This window comes from Ascaphus truei, chromosome 6 (assembly GCF_040206685.1).
Source record: "Ascaphus truei isolate aAscTru1 chromosome 6, aAscTru1.hap1, whole genome shotgun sequence".
NCBI classification, from domain to species: domain Eukaryota; kingdom Metazoa; phylum Chordata; class Amphibia; order Anura; family Ascaphidae; genus Ascaphus; species Ascaphus truei.
Window position 1 is genome coordinate 114,615,215 of NC_134488.1, and position 27,409 is coordinate 114,642,623.

At 46.5% G+C, this 27,409-nt stretch overlaps 1 protein-coding gene across 4 annotated transcripts in view; it reads right to left on the reverse strand.

Moving 5' to 3' along the window:
- The window catches only part of RAP1GAP (RAP1 GTPase activating protein), a 217,740-nt gene that overhangs the window by 166,172 nt on the left and 24,159 nt on the right, over positions 1-27,409 (reverse strand). The window contains exon 1 of one of the 4 annotated variants that reach the window (XM_075605866.1): positions 17,440-17,493. The exons of 2 other annotated variants lie outside the window; for them this stretch is intronic. Coding sequence is in view for 1 of the 2 variants with exons in the window: in XM_075605853.1 (XP_075461968.1) it covers positions 17,440-17,483 (44 nt within the window). In the remaining variant the exon portion in view is untranslated. Of the gene's footprint in view, positions 1-17,439; positions 17,494-27,409 lie in introns of those variants that run through there. One more of the 4 variants, XM_075605853.1, reaches the window with a different exon arrangement.

The window sequence follows — 27,409 nt, forward strand, 5'->3', positions numbered from 1 at the left end:
GCAGTTTAAACTAAGGTAAGGCCCCGAAAGGGGGGTCAATCCTGGGCACTCCCCCCTCCTGTATAGCCGCGATTTTTGAATCGGCGGCGAGGGGGGAGGCGGGATGCAGGGAGGAGAGGGACCCCGTAGGGTAGCGGCCCGTCCCCATCCTCCATCTGCGGCGCGCAGCATGCAGCTGGGGGGGTCGGACTTAAGCCTGTGCCGCGGCGGCTGCAGGCGGGGAGGGGTTGGTCTCGGGGGACAGAGGGGGTCTGGCGGGCAGTAGGGGCCTGACGGGTTTTTCCCCGCTTCTCCTGGGGGGGGGGAGGGGGGCTACCTGCTCCCGCAGCGTTGTGCGGGCGGGTGCCTCCTCCATCCGCATAGCCCCGCGGCGGCTGCCATGGGTAGGGGCACCCGGCGGGGAGAGGCAGAGGGATGTTGGTTGCGGGGAGAGGGGGTTCCGGCCGAGGCATGCGGCCCGCGTGTGTCCCATGCGGGCGGCTGCTCGCGGCCCGTTCGGGGGCTGGGGCGCAGTCCCACGTGGTGGAATGTAGCGCGGGCAGAGGCCCCTCCTACCCCTCCCCCCCCCCCTTTTCGTTTAGTGGCCTCGGGGCACGGGGGTTGGGGTGGACCGGTCAGCCATGCGGCTGGAGAGGCGGCTGCTCCCGCGCCCCCCCCTTCCCCCACACTTGTGGGGTCGTTAAAATGTATGCGTGAGGTGGGCTGTACAGGGGGGGCCGGCCGGAAAAAAATCTATAATAAATAAATAACGTTGTATGGGTATATATGGGTGTGATATGGGTGTGTATATATATGTATATGTGTGTATATATATATGTATGTATATGTATGGGGGTGTATATATATATATATGTATGTGTGGTATGGGTATATATATGTATATGTGCGTGGGTATATATGTGGATGTACGTACAGGTATTTATGGGTGTTATGTGCAGGTATGTGGGTGTGTATGTACATGTGTATATGGGTATGCACGTATACGTAAGTGGAGATATACGCATGTATAGGCTAGTGCAGCCGCTCTTAGTGGTTGCGGCCCTAGGCCGGGGGTAAGCGCAAAGAGGGGGCGGCCAAGGTTGGCGCTTCACGGTCTGCCCCCGCAGTTAGTTTCGGCGGGGGGACACACGCTGATGCGCTCGGGGCGATTATGTGCAGGTTTGTGTGTGCGGGTATATATATGTGTATACGGGTACGTATATATGTGTACATGGGTACAGGTAAATCGGTGTACGTGTATGTAGGCATGTATACTATAAGCTATATAAATATACTGTAGTTCGGCGGGGGGGGACACGCTGAGGCGCTGGGAGCGATGGCAAGTGGATGCTTGACTGCTCCCAGCGGCCGCTTCCTTCTGGTATCCCGTGCGGGGGTAGCAGTTGCCCGCCCGTGCGGGGTGGGGGTATGGCGAAGTTGGGACAGAAAGGCTGGCATAAGATTTGCATAGGAGGGAGCGCGGTCTGACTGGCGACGTGTCCCCCCCACTTATGGTCTCAGACGGTGCAGAGAATTATATAATGTCAATAGAGCTCTTTATCTAGGGACATTATAGACTATATAGATATATTGTGGTAATTATTAGATGATAAATACTTGTTAATGGGAATCGCAATGTTTAGCATTTATGCTTGGTTACTTTATCTGAATTCCCCAATTAATTCATGGATGGGCGCATGGGGAGGCGTGCGTGCGGAGGCGCATGTGTGGGGGATAGGTGTGTGGGCACAGGTAGTTGGATATATGGATATACGTGTAGGCACATCAGAAGTATGTATGTAGGCACATGTGGATGTTTATATGTGTAGGGGCACACGTAGAAGTGTGCGGGTGTATAGGGGCACACGTAGATGTGCGCTTGCGTGTGTGGGCACACGTAGATGCGTGCGGGTATGTATGGCCACACGTAGAGGTGCGCGAGTGCGTATGGGCACACGTAGGCAGGTGCACGTGGATGCGCGCGTGTATGAGCACGCGTGGATGCGCGCGTGTGTAGGGGCACACGTGGATGCGCGCGTGTGTATGGGCACACGTAAATGCGCGCGAGTGTATGGGCACTCGTAGATGTCAGTAGAGCTCTTTATCTAGTGACATTATAAACTATATAACTATACTGTAGTAATTATTAGATGATAAATACCACACGTAAATGCGCGCGTGGGTATAGGGGTGCATGTAAATGCGCGCGTGTATGTGGACATGCGTAAATGCGCGCGTGTATGTGGACATGCGTAAATGCGCGCGTGTATGGACACGCGTAGATGCGCGCGTGTGTATGGGCACGCGTAAATGCGCGCGTGTGTATGGACACGCGTAGATGCGCGCGTGTGTATGGACGCGCGTAGATGCGCGCGTGTGTATGGACACGCGTAAATGCGCGCGTGTGTATATGGGCACACGTAGATGCGCGCGCGTGTGTATGTGGGCACACGTAGATGCGCGCGAGTATATGGGAACACGTAGATGCGCGCGTGTATATGGGTTCACGGAAATGCGCGCGTGTATATGGGCTCACGGAAATGCGCCCATGTGTATATGGGCACACGGAAATGCGCGCGTGTGTATATGGGCACACGGAAATGCGCGCGTGTGTATACGGGCACACGCAGGGCGCGCACGTGCGTGGGTAGAGGGGCACACGCAGGTGCGCGCGGGTTTATATGGGTGCGCGTGGATGTATATGGGTGCGCGCGGGTGTGTATGGGCACGCGGAAATGCGCGCGCGTGTGTGTATATGGGCACACGGAAATGCGCGCGTGTGTATATGGGCACACGGAAATGCGCGCGGGTGTATATGGGCACACGGAAATGCGCGCGGGTGCGTACGGTTTGCTGTGCGGGGAGAGGGGCTGGCGGAGGCAAGCGGTCACAGCGCGTGAGGCCCTGGGTTGCTAATCCTGGGGCAGGCAATAGTCGCGACCCGTGCAAGCAGGGACGGGTAGGGACGGGCCGGTGCCCCGTCGCGCAAAAATTTTGGACAGGCATACGGGAAGCGGGCTGCATGGCAGCAATGGCAGAGCAGTTACGCCTTCTTCAAGTCGAGGCGGAAAACCATGACGAGGCATGGTTGGATCGGTGGTTGCATGCGTTGTTCTCTGCGATATACGTGTAGGCACATCAGAAGTCTGTATGTAGGCACATGTGGATGTTTATATGGGTAGGGGCACACGTAGAAGTGTGCGGGTGTATAGGGGCACACGTAGATGTGCGCTTGCGTGCGTGGGCACACGTAGATGCGTGCGGGTATTTATGGCCACACGTAGATGTGCGCGAGTGCGTATGGGCGCACGTGTGTATGAGCACGCGTGGATGCGCGCGTGTGTATGAGCACACGTGGATGCGCGCGCGCGTGTGTATGGGCACACGTAGATGTCAGTAGAGCTCTTTATCTAGTGACATTATAAACTATATAAATATACTGTAGTAATTATTAGATGATAAATACCAAGCGTAAATGCGCGCGTGGGTATAGGGGTGCACGTAAATGCGCGCATGGGTATAGGGGTGCACGTAAATGCGCGTGTGTATATGGGCATACGTAGATGCGCGCGTGTATATGGACATGCGTAAATGCGCGCGTGTATATGGACATGCTTAAATGCGCGCGTGTATATGGACACGTAGATGCGCGCGTGTGTATATGGGCACACGTAGATGCGCGCGTGTGTATATGGGCGCGCGTGTGTATATGGGCACACGTAGATGCGCGCGTGTGTATATGGGCACACGTAGATGCGCGCGTGTGTATACGGGCACACGTAGATGTGCGCGTGTATATGGGAACACGGAAATGCGCGCGTGTATATGGGCTCACGGAAATGCGCGCGTGTGTATGAGCTCACGGAAATGCGCGCGTGTGTATATGGGCTCTCGGAGATGCGCGCGTGTGTATATGGGCACACGGGAATGCGCGCGTGTGTATATGGGCACACGGGAATGCGCGCGTGTGTATATGGGCACATGGAAATGCGCGCGTGTGTATATGGGCACACGGAAATGCGCGCGTGTGTATATGGGCACACGGAAATGCGCGCGTGTGTATATGGGCACACGGAAATGCGCGTGTGTGTATACGGGCACACGCAGGGTGCGTGTGTAGCGGGGCACACGCAGGTGCGCGCGGGTTTATATGGGTGCGCGTGGATGTTTATGGGTGCGCGCGGGTGTGTATGGGCACACGGGAATGCGCGCGTGTGTATATGGGCACACGGGAATGCGCGCGTGTGTATATGGGCACATGGAAATGCGCGCGTGTGTATATGGGCACACGGAAATGCGCGCGTGTGTATATGGGCACACGGAAATGCGCGCGGGTGTATATGGGCACACGGAAATGCGCGTGTGTGTATACGGGCACACGCAGGGTGCGTGTGTAGCGGGGCACACGCAGGGTGCGTGTGTAGCGGGGCACACGCAGGTGCGCGCGGGTTTATATGGGTGCGCGTGGATGTTTATGGGTGCGCGCGGGTGTGTATGGGCACACGGAAATGCGCGCGGGTGTATATGGGCACATGGAAATGCGCGCGTGTGTATATGGGCACACGGAAATGCGCGCGTGTGTATATGGGCACACGGAAATGCGCGCGTGTGTGTATATGGGCACACGGAAATGCGCGTGTGTGTATATGGGCACACGGAAATGCGCGCGTCTGTGTATACGGGCACACGCAGGGTGCGTGTGTAGCGGGGCACACGCAGGTGCGCGCGGGTTTATATGGGTGCGCGTGGATGTTTATGGGTGCGCGCGGGTGTGTATGGGCACACGGAAATGCGCGCGGGTGTATATGGGCACACGGAAATGTGCGCACGTGTGTATATGGGCACACGGAAATGCGCGCGGGTGTATATGGGCACACGGAAATGCGCGCGGGTGCGTACGGTTTGCTGTGCGGGGAGAGGGGCTGGCGAAGGCACGCGGTCACAGCGCGTGAGGCCCTGGGTTGCTAATCCTGGGGCAGGCAATAGTCACGACCCGTGCAAACAGGGCCGGGTAGGGACGGGCCGGTGCCCCGTCGCGCGAAAATTTTGGACAGGCATACGGGAAGCGGGCTGCATGGCAGCAATGGCAGAGCAGTTACGCCTTCTTCAAGTCGAGGCGGAAAACCATGACGAGGCATGGTTGGATCGGTGGCTGCAGGCGTTCTCTGTGAAACCAGCACGTGGCACTAAGGCTGCTCCCCGCGGGAAGGGGAAGCAGAGGGCGCTGCAGCACAACGCGTCAGGCGGCATGTAGGAAGCCGCGCTCCACAGGAAGGGAGCGCGGAGGGTGCTGCAGTGCAAGGCGGCAGGCGAAGTTCAGCAACCGCACGCAGGGCGGCAGCCCTCGGTCACGGTACCGTGAGGCAGGGCGTCAAAGCGGAGGGCGCTGCAGCACAACGCAACAGGCGACAGTCGACAGCCCTCAGGCAACATTGCACGCAAGACAGGCGGCAGGCAGAGAAGCCGCGCTCCACAGGAAGGGAGCGCGGAGGGTGCTGCAGTGCAAGGCGGCAGGCGAAGTTCAGCAACCGCACGCAGGGCGGCAGCCCTCGGTCACGGTACCGCGAGGCAGGGCGTCACAGCGGCCTGGTCGGGCCTCAGCGAAGGTGGGGAGGACTTCGACCGCTGGGACGCAGGACACGGCGGATCGGCGCGCAGGTCGGCCCGCCAAGGAGGGGCGGCGACTTCCAGCCACCGTGACGCAGAACAGGGCGTCACGGCACGCCACACGGCCGCCCGTTGCTGACGCGGGCGGTGTCACTGTCAGGATTTCGCCTGCAGAGTCGGCAGGGCCAAGGAGACAAAGACGGCCAACCGCAACCGCGGTTGGTGCCAATGTTTCGTAGAGCAGAGAACCCAGCATGGTTCGACTACGTGGAGCCGGCATCGGGTGAAGGGCGAACCAAGTCGCAGCCCAGGTCTCTTCCTCACGGGAAGCCACAGGTGGCCACGGCCGGGGTCACTGGCACCGCGAATCCCATTCCAGTACCAACAGCCATCAGCCGGACCCCGGTGTCTTTCAATTCTTCAGCCACGGCCGGGGTCAGGGGCGCGGTAGCCGACCCACCCGCAGCATCACGCACTGCACAGATGGTGGAACAGCCCCGGCAGGCGGTTGATGGAGACACGCCGTGGAAGGTACGGCATATGGCGTATCGGGTAATGGTAAGGAGTCGCGTTTAGGGCGGTATCGAGGAGATGCGTCAAGGCTTGCAGTGGGCGACACAGAGCGAGCAAGGGAAGAGGCGTGGCCCAGTCCACTGCCAGGGTCGATTACCTAGGGGTCACTGAGGGCGGGTAAGAAGCCTGCAGCAGTAAAAAAGGCGAAATCCCAGATAGCGCTGGGTAAAGGCGGCCTGCGGCTCCGGAGGTGGGTATGTCCGGGACCGGGTGAGGGATAGTGCAGCGAAAAAAGCGATTCTCAGGGCATCTTTAAAAAGCATGGCAAGTTGAGTAACTACTGCCCCAGGCGCGATTGGCAGCCCCAGGTGGAATGGAGAGGGCAGGCTGGGCCGGTAGAGGAGCATCGGTCCCGCTGCTAGGCATGCCAGGCGGGGTAGACTTATTTGAGTTTCCGGGAGGGCTTCGAGAGGGTCTGGAGGGTTGGCGGTACGGGCCTAGTTTAAGGGGGGTTAAATAGACCCGTCGGTGGCGGCTCTTGGGGGGTGGGTGCTTGTTCTTGCCAGACTGGGAGCTGGGCCGTTTGAGCCCGGGGGGAGTACGAGTGGGCAAGGTCAGTTATCCATGACCTCGAGAGCCCGCTCGCGTAGGGGACACGAGGTCAGCGGTTCGAGGGCCGGCTGACCGTCCCCTCCCCCTCCTGTCAAAGGAGCACACTCTGGCAGGGAGTGCATTTACCCCATTAGGTTTTCTGTATAAATAAATAGCCGCGGCCATTTTACCTCCAGCTCCCGTTTCCTGTCTTTATTTGTACGTTGCATGTGGGTACAAGGCGGGGGGAGAGGGGAACCGCCTGGAACCTCCCTGGTCAAGCGGCCCCCCTAGCCATAGGCGGGGGGGCTTCATGACCGGGGGGGGGTCCGGCCTTCCCCTCGCTGGCCCGCCCCCACACCTCCCTCCCCAGGACAGGGGAGGAGTTCCAGGAAGGCCTACTTAAGGCCAGGCTGGCGGGCAGCACATCCTCTTTGGCTGCCCGCCAGACGATTTCCCACCCACCCATCCCCTTAGTTAGTGATTGCAATCATGTAATGAACTGCAGTAGAAGGTTGAGCAGGGCAGGGTATTCCCAGGAATGTGGACATATGCATTGTATGCCGTGTTAATGGTTCTTTGTTCCGTTACAGCACGAACAGCTGATAATGTGCGGAGTGAAAGGACGAGGTTCCGAACAGGAGGGGTCATTGACCAGTTTTGCCTTTGTCGCGGCGGCTCTTGGGGGGTGGGTGCTTGTTCTTGCCAGACTGGGAGCTGGGCCGTTTGAGCCCGGGGGGAGTACGAGTGGGCAAGGTCAGTTATCCATGACCTCGAGAGCCCGCTCGCGTAGGGGACACGAGGTCAGCGGTTCGAGGGCCGGCTGACCGTCCCCTCCCCCTCCTGTCAAAGGAGCACACTCTGGCAGGGAGTGCATTTACCCCATTAGGTTTTCTGTATAAATAAATAGCCGCGGCCATTTTACCTCCAGCTCCCGTTTCCTGTCTTTATTTGTACGTTGCATGTGGGTACAAGGCGGGGGGAGAGGGGAACCGCCTGGAACCTCCCTGGTCATGGAAATACCTCCGTTTGCTCAATAGAGAGAAAGAATAATGTCTAGATGTTTCAGTACCCTAAAGTTTCACAACGTAGCACTGCTGTACACACTCAAGTGTAAGATTCTGTGCAAAAATTGCAGCTCCTTAACCCTTTCACTGCCAGAGGAGCCTGCAACACATTGTGTAATAGTTACTGCATGGTGCAATAGCATCCAGTGCTTCACACAACAGGATCCAATATGACCTCTGGAAGCAAGTGTCAAAATTGTGATATCGACATCTACCTGTACCAGGCATTTCTAAGGACAATCACGCTCACAAAGCTCATTAGTGAGGAAACTTCACAGACAGCATTTGAATTTTTATGCGTTCGAACTTCATGGGTTCGACATCCAATTCGAATTCTCCACAGTTCTTGGATTCAAAGGTAGATTTAATCACTGAGTCTAACTTTAAAAAGTCTGGAAGAGATTTGAGCAAAAACCCAGGGAAGACTTACCCCCAGATTCATGTTTTTTTCTTGTTCATTATTTTTGTTTGTTTTCTGCTTGTTATTATTATTATCATTATTATTATTATTATTATTATTATTATTATTATTATATTGTTCAGCTTAAAAAAAAAAGATCAAAAACATTGTTGATTATTTTCCATCATGTTAAAAAAAAAACAGCTAAACTAATTGAGTTTTGGCAAAACCAGATCAGGGACACAACGTTTTTTTAGAACCACAAGGAATTTTTTTTTTTAAGAACCAAAAACACCAGTGACTATGCCCACTCGTAAGGAAAAAAAAACATTAATTTTTACTTTATTTTTTAATAATTATCAATGTAAAGAGCTCGCTACCAAGAAATCTCATTTGTATACATTTTTCACACCAAGAATGTTCTGTTCGGTGACAGACAGATACACTGTCTATGGCAGCTGTTGGCAATTCCAGTCCTCAACCGAGCCCTTGATGGAACCACCCGTGCTGAAGCAGGGATATCCTGAAAGCCTAAACTGTGGGTAGCTTTTGAGGACTGGAGTTGGCCACCCCTGGTCTACAGTATATATTAAATGAATGGCCCTCTCTCCTTATATACCACCAACAACAGCTAGTCCATTTGATTCTATCTATCTCAGCAAAGCCAAATTTTTGAACTCGTCAGCCTGCGGTAGGTGAAAAAGATTTCGGCCCGCGAAATCCAATCTCGCCTCTTATTAACTACCATGTGAATGCTTCATCCGGTTAGATCTCCTAGTTTGCATATTGCAGGGAATTGCACTGCTGGAATCCAATCGCTACCTAAAATTGCATTTCATTTTCTCACGGTATCAATGTGCAATAACTATATGATTAATACCATGACAGGTTTCCCAGCGATTTTTACCTGTTTGCCTGTTTTCACATGTAAATTGCATTCAATGAGTGGGCCCTTCATGAATCTGAATTAATAAACCAACACTGAACCAGTTACTATCTATCTCTGGTCAGGAGCAGTTTGGCTGCAGTGTGTCCTGATGGCGCCACTCCTTGCTAACATATGGTACACGTGTCCAAGGAACATTATTCATATTTTTAGTGCTAGTAAGATTTATTCACTGATTTGCTAGCTGTCTAACAAAAGATAAGCATGGTAATATGTCCTAGGAGGAACAGCTTGTTTTTCTCTAGTCTAAACTATGACACTTGTATAAAGAACTTCACATAATTACAGAGAAATACTGCAAGTGTTGTGTCCTGACTCATTTAGTTAAAAGTCCAAACAAGCTTCAATTCTTATGTTGCCTCATCCATATGTTGCCTCTTACTGTATTTTTCCCCTGTAGCAGGGCCATCCAATTCTTATATGTGGAGATTTTACATCTTTTGTCCCAAGATTCAACGGAAATTAAAATGTTGATTGGCAACATTCTCACTGATCAGCCAATGAATAAGAGGCACATCTCATAGCAGAAATCATAAGGAAACGGGAAATCTCTCCTGAATTTGGGGTCTCCCGGCGTCATTCGACTCAACAGCACCCTTACATTTAAGGCACCCTAAAAAGTCAAAAATCCACAGTGCTACATCTAATATGACAAATTATATAGTTAAATACTTATCTGTTTTTCATTTTATAAGTGAGGGTCATTTAGTTAAATATTTTGGCCAAAGCATTTAAAATCTGCAAACCCCGCCAAGGTACCCCCTCTTTTGCAAGACCTAGCACTAGTGCACCCGCAAAAAGCTCTCCTAACCTCTCTAAGGCTGAGTCCATGATAACTGCAGCCGTGCGGAGGCGCGCTGAGGCTGAGGGAAAGCGGTGCTTTCCCTGGCCTTAGTTCGCGGGCCGCCTGGGGGCGTGTCGGGGCGGGCCAGTGACGTCATGGAGCTGGTTCGCCCTCATTGGGCGAACCGCTCACGTGACCGGCCCTGCTCAAACTAGAAATTTGTTAAGACCTACGCCTCCACACGCCTGTGGACGCGTGCGCGAGCCCCTGCTAAAGTCGCTCTCATTGCGGCTGCAGGGGCTCACTGACAAGCTTCAGCGCGCCTCAGCACGGGTCAGCACCTAAGCGCTGACCCTGGACCCAGCCTAATGGAGGGAGAACTGTCCTAATAGACTGGTCATTCACATGTGCACAACAGGAACAAGGTTCTGATCTTACAGGGGCTGTGTGTACCTTAAAGATTCCCTGTATACTCCCCCCACTGCTGAGCGACCATTCAATGCTACAGACAAGAGAGATGATACTTTAGGAGTAGGAGGCTCACCCAGCCGAACACCAAGCTCACCCAGCAACAGCATATTACTATTGCACAGTCTGACCCTTAATGGTGCATTAAACTCTGCAGTTCATTTCAGCTGTAAACCCCTTTGTTTTTCCTAACTGGTTTTAAAAACAGAGTTTTTAAGTAACACTTTTTGGAAACAAAATGAAGCCTTCCATGGTGCTAAATTAAAGCTCTATCAGGGAAGAGAATACAGTTAATTTATGCAAAACCAGCTGGGGAAGATACAAGGGACACTACTGTGTCAGGAAATAAGCAATACATTCAAATGGCTGAAGAGCACCAAAGGTTTTAGAGTAAGAAGCGAATTGACAGATTAAATAGGGGAAATGTTCCTTATGTACCATCAATGTCTGTATCTCATACCTAAAGCTACCGCATTTCTAAAAAGCTAAATCGGACCAGTAATATTTTGGAGATGGAGAATGGGTCTGCTCTAAAATATATATAATCTGATACTATAAAACAATTAAAGTCAATATTAGCCTCGTGTAGTACAGACATAGTAAAGGATCCCCTTTATATGTGGCACAAAGAACACCTAGTTAATGAAAAATCAATTTTATTATAATAAATTAAAATAAAGGTGTGAGGGATTAAGGACAGACAAAACACACAAGTAAACACAGAATTTAAAAATTCGGAGAGTAATCGCAGGGTAGTCAAGGAGCAAATAACCAGCACTTGATAGAACTACTGAAATATAAATTCTACCCACAAAAATGTTGTTGTGTTTATTTAAACTCCTGTTAATGGGATAATGATCCCTGTATACTAGTGTATCAATGCAGTGATTGATGTTGTGATACTTAGTGCAGCTCATATAAATGTCATTGGAGGATGAAAAAGAGCTCAATATTAGCCTCCCTGCAATAGCGCCTTCATCAGCACAATTACACTTTAATGAATAACCCCTTAGTGTTTGGGATTTCAACAAGTTTTTTTTATGTCGTTTACGGTTATTCCTGACCTATTTGTGCAAAGCTCAAAAAATAGCACACTAGCACTCAATTTATACAAAAACAGGAATACCTGCGGCTGCTACACTCAGAGGTACATACCGACAATGTGATGTCAAACAAGAGTAGTCCTCCAGGGTAACTTAGCAGCTGTATGTGCTTTATTCACACCCCAACGTTTTGGTCCAACGCAGTGGACCTTTCTCAAGGTTCACCTGGTGCTGAACCTGGTGCTGGACCGAAACATTGGGATTTTAATAAAACACATTATTAGTATTAATCTTCAAGTTTATGTGCACAAGGAGCAAAGATTGTTTTAGGATTGAGGATTGCACTGCAAAGGTTATTATGCCAAGAGAGTTTGCAGAATTATAGTGGGCCCATTAAAGAATGTTTTGCAAGAGTAAATGGGATTGCTGTTTCCCGCCAGTGAAACTAGTTTACACAATTCAAGTATCAAGGACTGTTGTCAAGTTTGTGCACCAGAAGTTAAAGTTTGCAATGCCTGAGGATTGGTGATTGCATTGCATAAATGTCCTGCAAAGAGAGTTTTACAGAAGGAAGTGGGTCCAATTTTCCTGCTAAAAAAAGAGTTTGAAGAAGTGATCAGGGCTGTTTTTCCAGCCAATACATATTTTTTTTGCAAACATGTACATGGTTGTAAATACGTATGGTGCAGCACCTGCGAAAGCATGGCCACGCCTATTCAGGCCTGTCCAATGAGAATTGATGGAAAAAAAGCTACACCCACTTCTAATAGTCTTGATAGGGGAGGGACTTTAGTCACAAGGTGACAAGCATGTGCGTGTAAGGCTTCGGTCCCAGTCACTGCCACAGCGCACGGCTCGGTGTGCGCTGTGCGCGTAAGCACCGCCCCTCAATGGGGAAGGGCCCAGTACGCACCTTCACGCAGAAGGTGCAGCTGCGCCGTATTGCAAGATTTTTTAAACTCAAAGAAATTGAGTTTAAAACTTGCGACGGAGGCGTGGCCACGCCCCCACCGGCGGTTCACCCAATGAGGGCGAACCTGACGGGTGACGTGATGGCCATGCCCCACAAATCTCCGACCACGCCCCCTCCCGTCGCAAGCTCCCTCTCTCCCCTCAGACCACAGATAGCGGTTAGCGCTGTGCACGCGCCGCCCCCCCCCCCCGCCGGGCGCGCGTGTCACAGTTATGACTGGGACGGCAGCCTAAGAGTGCTAAGAAGCCCCACCCTCCTGCGTGCCCTAAGCTGGACCTTGTGTCTAAATTTGAATTTAAACCTTTGACCTCATCTCTGATTGAGTCCCCGCTAAAGCTTGAGAAGTTTACAGTTGTTCTAGTAGTGTTCAACCCCACAATTGAACCCATTACAATGTTGCTACCTCAGCTAAACATGGATCACACTGTGTCTGCCATAACAGTCACACATTATAGTCCCAGGAGGGCTTTGTGATTTCGATTCTAGGGAGAGAATTCTTCCAGGCTGTGTGTGCCATTTGGTGGCGCAACAGAGGAGAATTGTCACGTGATGCCAGGTGTGATCAATGTGGCATGCGCTATCTACAGGACACTAGCTAGCCAAGAGCTGATATGTAGCCACCTCCTCCGTACCCGGATATTCACACAAGGGAGAATGGGAGCAAAGACCCCAAGATGTCCCCCAGAGAGAAATGAGCCATGATGAAATCCGCTTTGATGGAAGAAATGCGTAGGGTCACATGGTATGAGTGAACTACGGTGGCTGAGCGAGTGCCAATCCTGACGCCGGAGAGTAAAGCTGCTGCTATTGCCCTCGTGAATTGGGAACCTATGAACTAGGAACATTTCTACTGCATATTCGGGTTGTCGGAGGACCATACAGACGGTGACACCAGCAGTGGAGTTCCAAAGAAAAACATCCAACAATGGAGCTAGCAGAACGGCGGTTTGGAGATTCACGTTGGTGCACGAGTTAGCTCATACCACGCTTTTATCTCGTGGCTATATTGTGAGTTTTTAATTGTTATAGTCCATATTATTAAACCTTTATACTCGGATATCACACTAGGATCGGGCGCTTTTCTCCCTTTTCTTTTTTCTGTTTAGGTCATACAATGGAAGGTTGTTGAACCCAGGAGACAGGCTGCCAGCATCCAAAAGGATTTGTAATAAGGTTTTTCCAGATCTGGGTTATAGTGTTACTGGAATCTATCATATGGACTTTGGACTTTTATTTTTTCACTTTTTAAATTTGTTACTATTTTTATAAATTTTTATTGTGTATTTTGTGCAAATATTCACTTTTATAGCCATTAGTATTTAGTTTAACTCACCACCATAGAATCACAGTGATTTATTATTATCTTATTGATCTAGTATAGTTTGGTCATCTGTGTTCTTTGCTAATTCATCACCATATACTGAATACACGGCTGGATTGATTTGACATCGGCTGGATTGATTTGACATGTTGCGAATTAGCAAAGAACACAGATGACCAAACTATACTAGATAAATAAGATAATAATAAATCACTGTGATTCTATGGTGGTGAGTTAAACTAAATACTAATGGCTATAAAAGTGAATATTTGCACAAAATACACAATACATTTTTATAAAAAATAGTAACAAATTTAAAAAGTGAAAAAATAAATGTCCAAAGTCCATATGATAGATTCCAGTAACACTATAACCCAGATCTGGGAAAACCTTATTACAAATCCTTTTGGATACTGGCAGCCTGTCTCCTGGGTTCAACAACCTTCCATTGTATGACCTAAACAGAAAAAAGAAAAGGGAGAAAAGCGCCCGATCCTAGTGTGATATCCGAGTATAAAGGTTTAATAATATGGACTATAACAATTAAAAACTCACAATATAGCCATGAGATAAAAGCGTGGTATGAGCTAACTCGTGCACCAACGTGAATCTCCAAACCGCCGTTCTGCTAGCTCCATCGTTGGATGTTTTTCTTTGGAACTCCACTGCTGGTGTCACCGTCTGTATGGTCCTCCGACAACCCGAATATGCAGTAGAAATGTTCCTAGTTCATAGGTTCCCAATTCACGAGGGCAATAGCAGCAGCTTTACTCTCTGGCGTCAGGATTGGCACTCGTTCAGCCACCGTAGTTCACTCATACCATGTGACCCTACGCGTTTCTTCCATCAAAGCGGATTTCATCATGGCTCATTTCATATATATATTTGCGGCCATATTGAATGTGTATCTAGAATGGATTCAAGTGTTCCCGCTATTGAAAAGGAAGAAGCATGCTCTTAATAGGAGTTCTTGGCATAGTAACTCCAGAGTATGTTTGGTCCAGCCCAACCGGAAAGTTCCTAGTGCAATACTGATCAAATAGGTATGGAAGAAGTATGCGGTATATAGTAACTGGAAGCATTCAGCAATCCAAAGTGTACTCCTGATGAGGCCCATTCGATATCGGGCATCACTAACTCTATGCAAGAGACTGCCAATGTATCCCTTACTACGGGTAACTAGTACAAGCACCGCCCCTGTGTAGGAGTGAGAGCTACCAGGGGGATGAAGTCCAGAGTAATATCTTTTGCCACAGGTTTTCTGTCAAAGAGATGTACTCTATGTCAATAACTGTGGCACCTTATAGACGGATGTCAAATAAAGCACATTTTATGTTTTACAAACGTTCGTGGCACCCATCCTTTTCTACCTGCGTATCCCCGCCCGGCCTGCACCTTCCCAGCACCCTGAGCAGGTATGAGAGACTGAGCACTGCCATTGTATGTTAGGCTAAGTCCCCAGCGGCCACGGCTGCGCGTGCGCCGGTAGCAATGGGATGCGCAGGGGCATAGCCATGACAGACTGACAGCGGGCACAGCCATGACGGACAGGCGGGGGGCACGGCCATGACGGACGGGCGAGGGGTGGGGCCATGACGGTCTACACTATCTGCACAACCATTGGTTGCTAGTCAAACATGTGACCGCATCGCTGCAGGGAAAGACAAATCATCGCGCTTTGAGCGCCCACGCACACACGGCGCCTGGGGCCTGCCCCATAGAGGGCTGTGCTCTGGTGTGTGGCGAGCACACTGTAGCGCATGCTGCAGCGACCACTGGGGACTTAGACTACTAGAATTGATGGGACCTCCTTTGGAGCCGGGTAAGGAGGGTTACACACAGGTAAATCAGGGCCTTTAATATCTTTATTCAGCACTGATATAGGTACATATGACATTTCACAATATGTATACAGGAAACGGCGTGGTTACAAAAATGTTTTTATGCTACAATACTTTGTCCCCTATTTTACTCTTTTTTTTCACATCTCCAACACAAAACCGCCATTGCCTCTCCTACAAGTCCCAATGCATTTAGCTGCCTCTCGATGTTGTACATTAGTCCCATATTAAGCCTTCCCTTATTTAATAAAAGCTCTTAATATAGTCTACCTTTCTTCTATTGAAGTGGTGTGTGCGAATAAAGAGGGGACGCCGGGGGTGCAAATCCTTCTGTGTACATCAGAACATGGAACCTGCCATCCCTCTATTACCTCGTGTTACCTGCAGCGTTTGCTTTATACCAAACATATCATCTACACCCCAATGTGCTGGAAATGTCTGAGATTGCTGTAACATGCAGGATGCTTGCATTAGTTTGCATTACAGATGACTAGTATTACTTTGTACATAATGATACTGTATGGCTTAACCAATGTAAGCCCTGTCATGTGATGCAGTAAGCACAGCACACTTCTGAAACATTGATAAATGGTTACATTGTTTCTTTATTGCTTTACCGTAGAAATCAACCCCACTGGTGATACAATTTAAAATACAAATTATAAAAATACAAATTTAAAATACAATTTATTTACCCCTAAGGGGGGGTTATTTACCAAAATCTACAGGCTGAAAACCTGGAGCAAAACCAGTGTAAGAAGTAACACCCAATGTGTCAAAGAAAAGGAATCCCATTGAAAGCCACTTGTGGTTTATTTTACTTGGTAGTTGTGCCCAGTATTGCAGTCACTGTTCTCCTTTTCTGTACTGTATATACCACTGTGTCAGCCAATGTAATATTTGCCAAATGTGAGAAACCTGCTCAGTAGATTTCTAATGTTTCACGTCACATTGTGACCTGGTACACAGGTGAACATTGTGTGACCGTGTGTAGGGTTTTACATGCCTTGGGAAAGGGAAATGCTAGGCGAGTTGGAGAGATGGCATGCTAGGGGGTGATATATTAAGGTTATATATTACAGTTCAAGTGTAATGTCCCCTTGGGTCCCTTGGTGGCAGGGTATCCAGGTGCGGTGCTTCTGCTTTTGCTCCATATTGGGCAGCTTGCGATTCGCAGTGTTAATAGCAGGAGTTTCATGACACGTGTGATAATGGGATGTATCCGGTTCTGCATGGCACTCTGTGACCTTTTACTGACATCAAGCTTCGCTGGCTAATAACCTGCGCTATAAATATGTAAGACACTCTTTTTTTTTATTCATCTGATGCAAACGCAAATAGAAAAGTGCACGATGCATCACCCTAAACGTTTCTTACATTTCGATTTGACACCCACTGTTTATTCTCCAAGCCCTTGTATTAAAAGCTCTACATTGACAGTGATGTTTCATCGTGACATCCTGCAGCACAAATTTGCAATGCTAAACCTCTTCATTGCTGGCACAAACAAGCATTGTTCATGTTGTCCCCTGAGAGGGTTAAACTCGTGTGCTGTTTATGCACACGCTGAACTCTGCCATCCTCTTTAGTAGTGAAATACTTTAAAGGTCTGTTAATCCCTGAAGCAGTGACATTGTTTAACAGCCTCACAAAGCCTCCTGCACTGAAGGGGTTACCCATCACTCTGCTAATCCTTCCAGCCACAAAAGGATTAAGTAATCCTCCGTGAACTCAACCAGTAACATAGAGGTTACTCGTTGCTGTGCTGACAATCACGTTTGAGTTCTCTGCTGAACCTTGCAGCAGTTATATGAGATGAAGCATCACTCCCCTGGACGTCCTAAAATCCAAAGCGTTAGTTAACCTTACAAAATCAACATCAGTTCCATTGCCAGGACTTACATACCCTCCATACGCTCCAAAAGTGAAACTTCTCTTCCTGTGGTTCATGGTGACACTTGGCAGGACAGCTGAGCTCTGAGTGGAGTCTCTTGTGGGCTCTGTATCCCTGCAGCTGGCAGCTGGAAACTCCCTCCCCTTATCCTTTCCTGTGTCTTCTTCTTCTCCCTCTCCCTCTCCCTCTCCCTCTCCCTCTCCCTCTCTCTCTCTCACACACACTTTCTCTCTGTCTTGTATTCTTACCATTCACTGTCACTTGTGACTTGTTGCAAATGTTACACAGGCTCCTTTGGCACTGAAGGGTTAACTCATCTATTCTTAGTCATTTATCTTCTTCCACTAATCTCAAGCAACAACAAAAAAAACCCAATAAACTGACTAACCTCACAAATCAGACATCCCAAAAGCCTGCACTCATGGCTATTGTCCCACACCCTCAGTCACTGAGGCCAGGCACTGCCATCCACTGCACTTATTCCCTCACCTGCTGTCTCTGTAAATCTCCCAACACTTAGTTTGTAAACTCTTCGGGCAGGGATTTCCTTTCCTATTGTCTGATTTTGCTGCACTTATTGTATTATTATAATTCCCTGTACTGTATTCTTTGTGAAGCGCTGAGTACACTTTTGGCACTATATAAATAAAGATATACATACATACATAACAAGTAAGGACGCACTGAATCCATCTGCCAAAGAGCTTTCCCTTCCTATCAAATAATACAATTATACACACTTAGCTGCCTGTGTACTAAGACCATATTGGAATTAGTATTGTGCGTCTAAATTTTTGGGCCACACAGCAATATAAACCTTCATAAAATGTGTGTTGTATGTATGAAGGTTAAAGCAGCAATACTACAGAGAGTGTATACTGTAGCTCTGACGCGTTTCGTCTCAGTAAAGAGACATAGGGGCCTATGCAGAGAGCAGCGAATTTGAAAAATGGCGAATTTATTAAAAAGTAGCTTTTTTGGAGAGTTTTATTCTCCATATGCAGAAAAGTGCGAATTCTGCTATGTTTAACATGGATGCGTCTGGCGAGTTTAAATTGGCGAGATGCGCGCTTCAGAAACTTGTAAAAACAAATGCGCGCCTTTTTTTTTCCCTTTGCAATGGCCGCGAGCGGCCGCTTCTTGCCAATTTTTTCTGGCGAGGGAAAAAGGAGACAATAGCGCCATTTTATTGGCGCGAACAGCCGCTAGATGCCGTTCGCGGCTCTCTGCATTAGGATATTTGTAAAACTGGCGAGATTGAGGTTTTCGCCAGCCGCGAGGCGAGTTTTACAAATAGAAAAGAAAAATTGGCGCGTTTTTCGGAAATCTCCATTTTCTGCTGTTTTCTGCGCGATTATCTCCAAAAAATGGCGAATTTCGAAAATTCGCTGCTCTCTGCATAGGCCCCTTTATCTTTGATAAAGTCTCTTTACTGAGATGAAACGCGTCAGAGCTACTGTATACTGCACCGACACACTTTATTCGAGCAAATACCCAGTATGTACCTGGCAGATACCTGGAATGCGCCGCTCCTCACCTCTGACAAGCCCCGTTGCGTTTGCCTTCCCAGCCTGGGTTCATGCCTGGCTGACGGGCGGCTGATCAGTTAAATGATAATGATTAGGATTTAATAGGCTGCAATGCTTCGCGTGTCTACCAGATGGCATAAATTCATGAATTGTAATGCAGTATATATATATATACTGTGCAGTATTGCAGCCAGCGGGAATAAAATGCTTCAATCCCTGCCTGGAAAATAACCCAATGCACTCGGGCAGAAAACAGTCACAAACCTCAATACACCTGGGTATACCCGAATTCGTGGGACTAGCCGAGCTCGAATAAAGTGTGTCGCCAGTGTACACTCTCTGTATGTTTTTTCTTTATTTGGATGAATAAATAACTTTTATTTATACTGCGCTTGGTTGATTCCGGAGTTCGGGGAGCAGTGACCGCCACTTCCACTGTTTTTTTCTGCATTATCTACCGGCTGGAGCACGCAGTGTCAGCGTTCTGTGGGGGTCCTTCGGCAATAATCAGCAACAACAGGCGGACACGGACAGCTCATCGTGAGTACCGGCCAGGTGATCATATGGTGTGGGACACATGGTGCGGTGATGGAAGCTATTGAAGACTCCGTGAGTATTGTCCGGAACATGCTGCAGTGATGTCTTCAGGGATATTTGGACTGTTATAAGCTTATTTAGCCCCCCACCCTGGGTGAGTCCTTCATATACACACCAAGGACATTCATAGCCTACTAGTTTATTTACTCCCACACGCCGACACAACCAAGGGAATCAGGAAGAAGTTTGCTATATGATATATTCACTACATCATTGCTAGCGATAGAGCACCAGTCTTTGGGGTTCATTCCTCATTTTTTTCTCATATATCAGTGGCCAGGTATCACACTCACACCCTGAGGAAGCTGTTTGTACTGGCTAGGCAAAATGCGTAGGGCATTTGACCCTCTAAGGACACCGTACCAACCAGCTAGATCTTATATCGGGACTCCCCACTGGGTGCACATGCAGATGCGGAAGTCGTCGCACCGGCTATGAGGAGCGGATAGACCATGCTGGATACATGAGCTGGGGTTCCTGGAATGTCCCGAGTGGTTTGAGTGTACCCTTAATACTCAGACTAGGCTAGACTTGGAGAGTGGGAGTTTATTCCCTACCCTCCATGTTTTGCTTTAATATTAAAACTATGTTATGCTATGTTCTCCATATGTTTTCACTTAATTATTTGCGCCTTTTTGTCAGATTCAACAAGTATCACAGTCACGGCCTAAGCCCTCCAACAACCCCCGCTCATGCGGCCGAAGTGGAGATGACATCACCACATACAAAAGTAGAGAAGTATACAGTTGTATACAGAGAATGGAGCTTGAACGGCGATTCTCGAATCGTCCAACGTGTTTCATTGAACAGAAGTCCACTTCATCAGGGTTTGGGTGCCTTGAAATATAATATATCATACAGATACCATAAGATCCATTCTGATTGGTTCCTTCGCAGATTAGTGTGACAGTGGCATACGATCCTCACAATTTTGTTTAAAACAGAATATTACATTTTATTACAAAAAATATTTTTTGTATATAAAAAGACTCAATTAAGACTTAAAAATCATATAAACTCAAAATCACATAAAAGCACAAAAACACACATTTTTGAGATGAGGTCTGCCGTGTAGTGGCCCAAGGGCTTACAACACTTTGGCCAAAATGTTTCACTAAAAGACCATTTTATTTAATAGATATCTATACATATATATTTAGGCACTGTACCGTGTATCAGTTTCACTGGATGTGCACTGAGCTCTGTCTGTGTTTCATGTTCTGTCTATGGTTTTAAATCTCTGTGACAAAGACAGAGACGCCTATCATAATATATTAGCCCAAATAAAATACAGAGCGTAGAACTTACTTAATGCACACAGCAAAATATATTTTATATATTCATATGAAAATATCAAGAAATAGAAAACCAATCTGCTTAAAAAGTAATTCAATTAATAAATAATCAATTAAGAATCTCACTATAATAAACTCACAAATTGTGTGTATAAAGAAAATTCCCCCTGCAAGAATCGAAAAATAAAAATATCATCAGAACAAATATCATATCTACAGAATAATCTCATGTAAACCAATTAATTCCCATCTATAGCAGGTTTATGTAAAAAAGGAAAGCAGCCTTCAGTGGCAGCAAAATCAGCGCTCCAAAAATATCTAATATGAATAAACATTAGACAAAATCTTGATCAATGGAAAAAATAAAAGCACCAATACATAATGAGATAAAAGCATATGTCTCTAATAAAAGATTTCATTAGAGACAGATGATTTCATGTCTTTCGGGAGGCTGGAGCAAATTCTTTCAGAAAGCTGCACGAGCTATTAAGAGCATTGGGCCACTTATTTCTCTCGTCTTGCCCATTTCTCATACAGGAGCAGAAGGTTCACAGTCTGTTGCACTGTAGTTTATTGTGCAATAGTTGCACTATTATGTTTACTTTTTATTTAGACTAGTGGTGCTCAACTCCAGTCCTCAAGACCCCCCAACAGGTCGGGTTTTAAGGAGATCCCAGCTTCAGCACAGGTGTCAGTCAAAGACTGAGTCACTGATTGAGCCACCTGTGCTGAAGCAGGGATATCCTTAAAACCTGTCCTGTTGAGAGGTCTTGAGGACTGGTGTTGAGCACCCTTGCCTTACACATTAGAATCACAATATTAAATGAATTGTTACTATTAATTGTCACATTGCATCACTTTTTGCCCTTTATATTAATTTATTTATATGTATAGTATTTTGCACATTTCAATCTTTATCAATGTAAAGATTTTGTTCATTAGTCCGGATATAGTTCTTCACATTTACTATGTACATTGAAGTAACAGGTCTAGTCTTATATTTATTGTTTTTTATTGGCACTAAGATATTAGTTTGCACACTTTTTGTGTGCAGAGATGTGTGCAAACCTTTCCTGTGAGGTAGCACTCCATGCAAAATTAGTTATTTTGGGGTTGCGTAAAAAGCCGCAGCTCGGTCAGGGGTCTCAGACAGTTCGGCATACATCAAGTCAAAGGCCAATATTCATCAAAGCATGCTAAGATTTAGCACATCTTAACTCCCATTCATTTAAATGGGATTTTTGGCAGTGCTAAATCGTGGCACCCCTTAGGGAATATGGGCCAATGGGCATTGCATTTTATTAAGTATATTCATTTCCTCAATTCTTTCAAATTGCCAGATTCCGCCTAATGCCACGCCTCATTTATAGGGTGCACACACCATGTTTCACTCACTGTCTGGCGATACTTAGCTGGAAGGTTAGTTATTTGGAAACATTGTTAGCCATTTGTAATTAGTAATTGACTGTATAATTCTATTAATTTAATGTAACCATGTATTGTCATAACTCTGTGCCCAGGACATACATGAAAACGAGAGGTAACTTTCAATGTATTATTTCCTGGTAAAACATTTATTTTTATATATATATATATATATATATATATATATATATATATAAAAATAGGCAGATGGCACACACGTAAAGCAAAAATAGGTGCTTGTCCCATACAAGAAGTATGCATAAATACACTCCTTACCAGGTAAATCCAGGATCCCAGGACCACAAAGCAAGGAAGAGACAGCACACTCAGGAATATCAAAAAACGTGTATTAAAAAGAAAAAGCTGGCACAATCACCGACGTTTCGGTCCTAGACACAGGACCTTTGTCAAGGGAGTGCTCTCTATGTCCTGTGTCTAGGACCGAAATGTCGGTGATTGTGCCAGCTTTTTACTGTACGAACGGAGAGAGTACCTTGGAGCTGTTGCTATTTTGCTTGGGACTGCTGTCGCTTCCGGTTTTGCAGTTGCCTGCTGGTGAGCAGTGAGAGCTGTGGGAGGTGTATCTGGAGGGAGTCTCTGACCGTGTTGCTGATTATTACATCATCTGGCTGCGGTGGCTTCAGTGCACCTTGCTGAACCAACGGATACACCAGAGGTGGCACCAACGGGACAGGCTGATACATTCCCTTCACAGCTTCAAGGCGATTGAGTATATCTCATAAATGCTATTATTTTTACTCTGTTTGTGAGTGCGCTTTTTATATTTTACAATCCCATAAATACTGTTTTATACTTTATCACACTAGGAGTGCGCCTGTTTTTTCTTCTTGTTTTCTGCAGATATCCTTGGGATTTGGTGATCCTTATATACGGGCAGCAAAACTCCAGTGGACTAAGTACATTTCTTGGAATTTCAACTGACATCTGGTTTTTATTTTATTTTTTATGTTTCATAATTTTTATTTTTGCTATAGATTTCAGTTGTTTTTTATGACAAATTCGCCCTTTTGGGGATTCTTTGGTCAATAGCCTTGTTAACTCTATCTGATTTACACAGCTGATTTATCCTTATCAAGCTTCCTAAGGCACTACTCCAATTTGTTTTTTTTTTAAATATATATATATGTGTGTGTGTGTGTGTGTGTGTATATATGTAAAACAAATGGGGCAGCTGGCACTCCCAATACCATAAACAGTTTGCGGTGCATGTCCTATACCAATAGTAAGACAAAAGTAATCCACTCTAGCAGGAGCAGACACAAGACAGCACTCAAAGGTAAGTAAGAAAACTTGTATTCAAAAATAAACATAGCACAAACATGACCTGAGGAAGGTCCCACGAGGACCGAAATGTTGATAATGTTCGTGCTATGTTTATTTTTGAATACAAGATTTCTTACTTACTTTTGTGTGGTGTCTTGTGTCTGCTCCTGTTGGAGTGGATTATCTCTCTCTCTCTCTCTCTCTCTCTCTCTCTCTCTCTTTCTCTCTCTCTCTCTCTCTCTCTCTCTCTCTCTCTCTCTCTCTCTCTCTCTCTCTCGTTCTGTACGTGTCTGTTCTAATACACTTTTTTGGATACTTACCTGTGAGTGCTGCCTCTTTATTTGCTGTTCTGCTAAATGGTAAAGTACTGTATACTCTACATTTTTTATGGGACTAGTACCTTGCCTTACAGATTTTTTGACTTGGAGTGCTTGCTTTTTCTCTTCCTATAAATGTGTGTGTGTGTGTGTGTGTGTGTGTGTGTGTGTGTGTGTGTGTGTGTGTGTGTGTGTGTGTGTGTGTGTGTGTGTGTGTGTGTGTGTGTGTGTGTGTGTTTGTGTGTGTGTGTGTGTGTGTGTGTGTATTTGAGACACAGTGAAATGTTTTCAGGGAATGTTTTTGGGGAAGAGTACTTACCATTTTGTGATTACATTTTAACAGGTTAGCTATAAATATAACAAAACCACTAATTTTCTTTATATTGTCTGAGATAACTTTACAAAAATGAAATCCCTTTATTAACATAAATAACAATTGTTATTATCCTGAGTCCCCAGAATAGAGAGAGGTGATAGTTTTGCCAAAATATGAATTTGCCATGAAAACTGCATTTTTATTGCCTCTTCGAATATTTAGAAAATTTATTGGGGTTTGGAAAAAGCTGCCACTTTTGTTTTTGTTGACATTTCAAAATTCGCAAATTTAAAAAAAAAAATGAGGATATTTGAAGATTCTAACAAAGAAAATGATAATAAAATAAATAGAGAACATTTGAAAATGTAACCAAGGGGGGGAAAAAAACAAAAAAAATTGGACATTGGAAAATATTAGAACATGCATAAAAAAATGGAAAAAATATTCAAGAATTAGAGAATATAAAAAAAATTAAATAAAATGTAAAACAAATTCCAGCCATTTAAATTTTTTTCCGAAAATTAAAAAAAAAAAAAAAAAAATCAAATAGACACATTCGCCATTTTCTACTCCTGAGTACAGGGAAAAGGGAGACCAAAAAGCGCACCAGCACAAACGGAGCAGGAAGAAACCTTGAAAAAGAACGCTGCGACGTTCGAAATGCATTGGATGGGTCTTTTGCCACATTAAAGTGCCCTTTTAATCATTTTTTTGTCCTGGTTTCTTCCTGCTCCGTTTGTGCTGGTGCGCTTTTTGGTCTCCCTTTTCCCTGTATTGCATTGAGTAGCTGCACAGCCTGCCTGCCTGCCCTACCAGGATGTGAGTATTTGCATATTTTTCAGGGGAACCTGCCAATGAGACTGATGGTGAGTGGGTTGCACCACACACCACCTGTCTTCAGGAGGATAGTACCCATTATATGACACAATAGGTACTATATCAATTGTTAGTACCCTGGTACAGTGGTCTGGCTTATTATCATTTTGAGATATTCCTGCATTTGAGCGCTTCAGCTATTTTCCATACTACTCCTGAGTATACTGATATCAGATATGTAGAGGTTTAAATACATTTTTTTAACCAATACAGGTCTCAAGACTGCTCACATTTGAATTTTTCTGAATTAGATGCAAACGGAGCCCCCCATCATTAGCAACGCAAACTACCCTCTAGTTGAAAAATACCCCAACCATAGTATTTTCTAAAAGTACTCACCCCACGGGGATTTAGACATGGGTAACATTTCTTGCCCAACAAAAAATATCTAGCCAGGAATCATAAGCACAGGGATCTTTTTATTTTTCCCATAAATGTATACCAACTTTAGATTTTGTCTCAAAATTTCTCTTACATGCTCAATGCGATCAAGGTTAAAGAATACTCAGTGTCATTTCCCTGTGTTCCCTGAGTATACTAATACCAGATACAGTATGTATATGATTATACTTTATACTGTCAAATACAGGCCCCCAGTCAGCGAGACTGCATATTGATCTTCACACCTGCATTTTTCAAGACGAAATGTAAGAGGCTCGCCCCCTCGCTGACCAGACAAAACACCCCCTAGCATCAAAATACCCCCACAAAGGTATGCATTTTTTTTAAGTATTCTCCAGGGCATGGGTGCTCAACTCCAGCCCTCAAGCCCCCCCCCCCCAACAGGTCAGGTGTTCAGTATATCCCAGATTCAGCACAGGTGGCTCAATCAGAGGCTCAGTCAAATACTGAGCCTCTGATTGAGCCCCCTGTGCTGAAGCAGGGACTGATTGAGCCCCCTGTGCTGAAGCAGGGACTGATTGAGCCACCTGTGCTGAAGAAGGGATATCCTGACAACCTGACTTGTTGGGGGGGGGGAGACTGGAGTTGAGCACCCCCTGCCCTAAGGAACTTAGACATGGAGAAGCGTCTTCCCCCACAAGACTATCTAGCCGGGAATCTTTGCTAACTCAGTGGCCTTTATATTTCTCCCATACATTTACACACAGCTGCAGATTTTGATATTCTCAGCAAAACAGAACACCCACATGGAATACAAATTCATTAAACACCCCACAAAAGTATATATTTCCAGAAAGTACACACCAAAAGAAACGCATATTGTGCATGAGACATTTGTCTTTCCCTTACAAGAATATCTTTCCAGGAATCATCCTTTTGTCACCAATGGTTTGTCCGCATTTTTGCAGTAACATGATTTTGTTGTGGTGTAGCGTAGTACAAAAAACAAAGTAACACGCCGTCAGAGCTCATTTACATGTCATAACCCAGAATCCTTGTCTTCAAGTGGAAACATTGTATGCTAAAAGATCATCGGGAAAAACACGTTTGTGGACCTGTCTGAGATATGTGAATGTGCTCACAAGTGGGGTTTTATTTTATCTTTGATGTGCGCTGTAGATTTTGTACACTTCTTTGCTCACCATGACTTACTTTGTGTACTCAGGGCCCCCAACAAAAATCGTTGGGTCCAGGAACAACATAAGAAGGCCCCAGGAGGTGGGCAGTGGTATAAGGAGGCATGGGTATGGGGTGGAGGCAGAGGGTGGCATACAGAGGAATGGGCCTTGGGGGTAGAGGTACAAGGACCTATGGGGGGTTATAAGGAGGAATGGGGGGAAGGGGTACAAGGAGGTATCGGCATGGAATGGGTAGAAGGAGACAATGGGGGGAGGGGGTATAAGGAGGTAATGGACCAAGAGGGAGGTAAAAGGGGGTAATTGGCCTGGAGAGGGGGTAAAAAAAGGTCATGGGTGGTGTCTCGGGAGACCAGGTTATTTACACCTTTTCACCGGGATCATTCATTGAGCAAAACAAGATAAATAAATTGTAATTTATTCGGCATAAATTCGCTTACACAAAATGATACACAAAATACAGACAAAAAGACACACTTACTTTGGGGCTGGGGTTGAAAATTAGACATTTCTAGGTGCAGGGAACTCTATGGGAGAGTTTTACCCTGACCTGGACTTAGCCCGGAATCTCCTGGAACCCAAATGAGCATAAAATTCCATACGCCACCACTACGTTCTCTTCTGAGAACTTGGTCCCTCCTGAGCGCGAGTCTGCCCAAATCTCCAGGAACTCAAATTGGCATAAAATCCCAAACGTGTCTGCTATGTTCGATTCTGAGAACGTGGGCGCAAAATGTTGGACTTAGTCTCTGGCGGGCAGGCTTTCAGGCTTGAAATTGAAGCCGGTTGCTTTGCTATTACAAAC